Source organism: Dreissena polymorpha, chromosome 3, assembly GCF_020536995.1.
Source record: "Dreissena polymorpha isolate Duluth1 chromosome 3, UMN_Dpol_1.0, whole genome shotgun sequence".
Lineage (NCBI taxonomy): Eukaryota > Metazoa > Mollusca > Bivalvia > Myida > Dreissenidae > Dreissena > Dreissena polymorpha.
This window is the reverse complement of record NC_068357.1, coordinates 124568803-124572093: the sequence shown is the minus strand read 5'-3', so window position 1 is coordinate 124572093 and position 3291 is coordinate 124568803. Positions and strand designations below refer to the sequence as shown.

Below are 3291 nucleotides of genomic sequence, written 5' to 3'. Positions count from 1 at the left end.
AGCCTGTAGGCAAACACATTGCGGAAACGAAAGGGAATTCTTTATCAAAAGGGATGACAAAGGTTGCAAGGATTGACACTCAGACAAATCAAGATATGCTGACATTTGGCAAACATAAAAAAAAGGAGATCGGTGTCCGATTTCATGCCAAGGGTTGTAGATCCCTCACATTGGCTACCAACGAAATGTACGTGTGCTTTAACAGCATGTTTTCGCATTTTCATATTAGAGACAACCTCACGCACACAGTTGACATACCTTCTAAAGTTAACAAGTTCTTCTGTCACGCCTATATCCTCCATCACCTTGGACAACAGTATAGACAATTGTTCATTGTTTTCCGTTCCTATCTATATCGAGAAGAAAAATCACATAAGTACAATGGATTTTGATGTTCAATTTTATGTTTCGACTTTGCCACGTTCACTTTCCATAGTACAGTGAAACCTCGCTATTAAGACCACTTGTGGGACTTTTGAAAAGTGGTCTTAATAGCGAGGTGGTCTTAATTATGAGATTTCATGAATTTGATGGACATATAATTACAACAACATAAATATTCAATGAACTTTAATCTTTTTGCATAAAATATAACAGTCATCAGTTGATACATTGTACATATAATTACAACAACATAAATCACTGTACATTTATACATTGTACAAAGCTTTTCATACAAGAAGTGAAAAAACATGTACATGCACATGATCATTGATGTTTATTTGAAGAATGAGTCGATTCTCGTCTGCTTAGCAGAGCTTTTTACTTTCACAGCCTGATTTTCTAGACTTTCCTGCAGTCTACCACATTCAAATGCTTCAGTTGCCATATCTTTGCTGTAACAGAAAAGTCTTAATTGTGCTAACCAATGCAGAGCATCATGATAGGAATTAATTTTCAGTTCAGTTTGCTCGGGCTGTAGTTCTTCTTTTTCTTCTTGAACAATCTGGGGATCAGTCACACTCACAGGCTTCAACACAGTTTCCATAAGTTCTTTCTCCCAATTTTCACTCAGGTCTGAATGAACAGGGATGTTGCTGTCAATGGCCTCAAACTCCTCTGCGGACATTGCGTTTTCAAGTTTCAAATCTGTCTGGGCTGTTCGTAGCATGTCCCTCAATTCTGAGAGAGACATGTTGTCGGATAGCTCAGAGAGGGGAAGGTTGTCACTGTCGTCAAAGTGAACACCAGACTTCTTGAAACAACCAGAGACGGTTTCTCTTTTGATTTCATTGACTGATGAGTGAACCCATTGCACAGCATCAAGCACAGACACGCACTTAGACAACTCCACAGCACTCATGCTTTCTTTGTCAATCTTCGATAGCACTGAACGGAGAAGTCTTTTTCGGTACAACTGCTTCATGTTTTGGATGATACCCTGGTCTAGAGGTTGAAGCTTGGATGTTGTGTTCGCTGGAAGGAACACAATTTTGACGTTGGTAAGTTGTAGGTCTGGAGGATGTGACGGCGCGTTATCCAGGAGGAGAAGGACATTTCTCCTGGCCCGGCGCATTCGTTGGTTGAAGAGCTGAACCCACTCTGTAAAGAGGGCTCTTGTCATCCACGCCTTCTTGTTGTGACGCCACATCACTGGAAGTCGTGATACGTCGGTGTTTCTGAAACACCTAGGGGTTGCCGCCTTACCAATCATAAGCGGCTTTTCAAAATCACCAACAGCGTTACAACATAGAGCCACTGTAAGTCTCTCTTTGGAACGCTTTCCACCTTTACAATCTTCACCTTTGATGGAGAGAGATTTGTCTGGGAGGGCTCTAAAGAATAACCCTGTTTCGTCCATGTTGAACACATCACAGAGATCGTAACCAGCAAGTATGGTTGGAAGTCGTTCCACCCAGTCATCCACAGTCACCTGATTCACACTGTTACTTTCACCACACACTGCCGCGAAGTTAATGTTATGTCTCTCGCGAAAACGGCCAAGCCACCCATTGGATGCCTTGAAGTCTGTTACCCCCAGTTCTGACGCATAGAACAAGGCTTTTTCTTGAAGCATGGGACCGGAGAGTGGAATACCCTGTGACCTGGCTGTCTTAAACCACTCCCACATGAGAGTGTTTATGTTATCAACCGGTGATCTGGTACACAGCCTTTTTCTCTCGTTGCCTTGGTTCTGTTCATAGCCGTCTAAAAATTCAGCTTTTCTTTTTAGGATAGTTTGAACCTGAGTCTTTCCAATGCCGAATAAATCGGCCAACTGCCGTTGAGATCTCCCATCACTCGCTTTGATCAAATCAATTTTTTCTTTTAAAGACAACTCTTTCCGTTTACGCTTATCCATTTTGAATAACGATATGGTATAAAGGTCGGTTTTTATATCCATCACGAACAGAATCATGTTACTCAAATATCCTAACTGTTAAATTATTCGCCGTATTTAATCTTTAAAGTATGTACCAAACAACTACCAATTTACCCATCAAAGACTCGATAATAATAGCTAATTGTCAATCAAGGGTTAAAAATAATTACAAGTGCCGAAAATCTAACACCTGTGTCGCAAATCGATGCCAAAAACCGTTGTCGTTAATTGAGGTTAATTGGGTCACAATGGCTTCGTACACAAGCCCGAAAGTACCACAACACCAGATTAAGTAAGGTGTGAAAATTACTGGTCCTTTGGCGGGTGTCAATTAAGAACAATATCGATTATTGGTACTAATTAAATTGGTCGTAATAGCGGATTAGCGGGTTGGTCGGATTAGTGAGTGTAACGACCATTGAAATAGAGAAGAAAAAAATCGGGACTGAAAAATGGTGGTCGACTTAGCGAGTTGGTCGGAATACCGAGTTGGTCGTAAAGAGGGTTTTCACTGTAATTTCATTGAGGAGTAAAGTTGTAATTTCACAAGTTAGTTTTACTCGTTTAATTTTCCTTGTTTACCAAAAAATCAACGGTACTTGAATTGTGTATAAACCGACTTGACTAGCGTCGTTTGGTGTGTGAGCTTTTAAAGTTATCCAGTGTAATGTTGTACATTCAGTATCCCCGTATCTCTGTGGTAAACCTATTGTACGAGAAGTGTAGCGCATGAAATGATGACGTAAACGAGTGTGTGCTGTACGATTGTCGGACAATTTTTACAAAGACATTATAACAATATATCATCTGCAAAATGTATTTTCTAATATATATATATATATATATATATATATATATATATATATATATATATATATATATATATATACTTTTATACTTTACCCTTATAATGCAGTTTATATATATATATATATATATATATATATATATATATATATATATATATA

General features: G+C 38.9%; 1 protein-coding gene across 1 annotated transcript; it reads right to left on the bottom strand.

Moving 5' to 3' along the window:
- Positions 1 to 718: 718 nt before the first annotated feature.
- LOC127872568 (tigger transposable element-derived protein 6-like) lies at positions 719 to 2756 on the bottom strand. The gene has a single exon (XM_052415893.1). It carries the CDS (start codon positions 2357 to 2359, stop codon positions 719 to 721), a length of 1641 nt encoding a protein of 546 aa, XP_052271853.1. The 5' UTR covers positions 2360 to 2756.
- Positions 2757 to 3291: the final 535 nt, after the last annotated feature.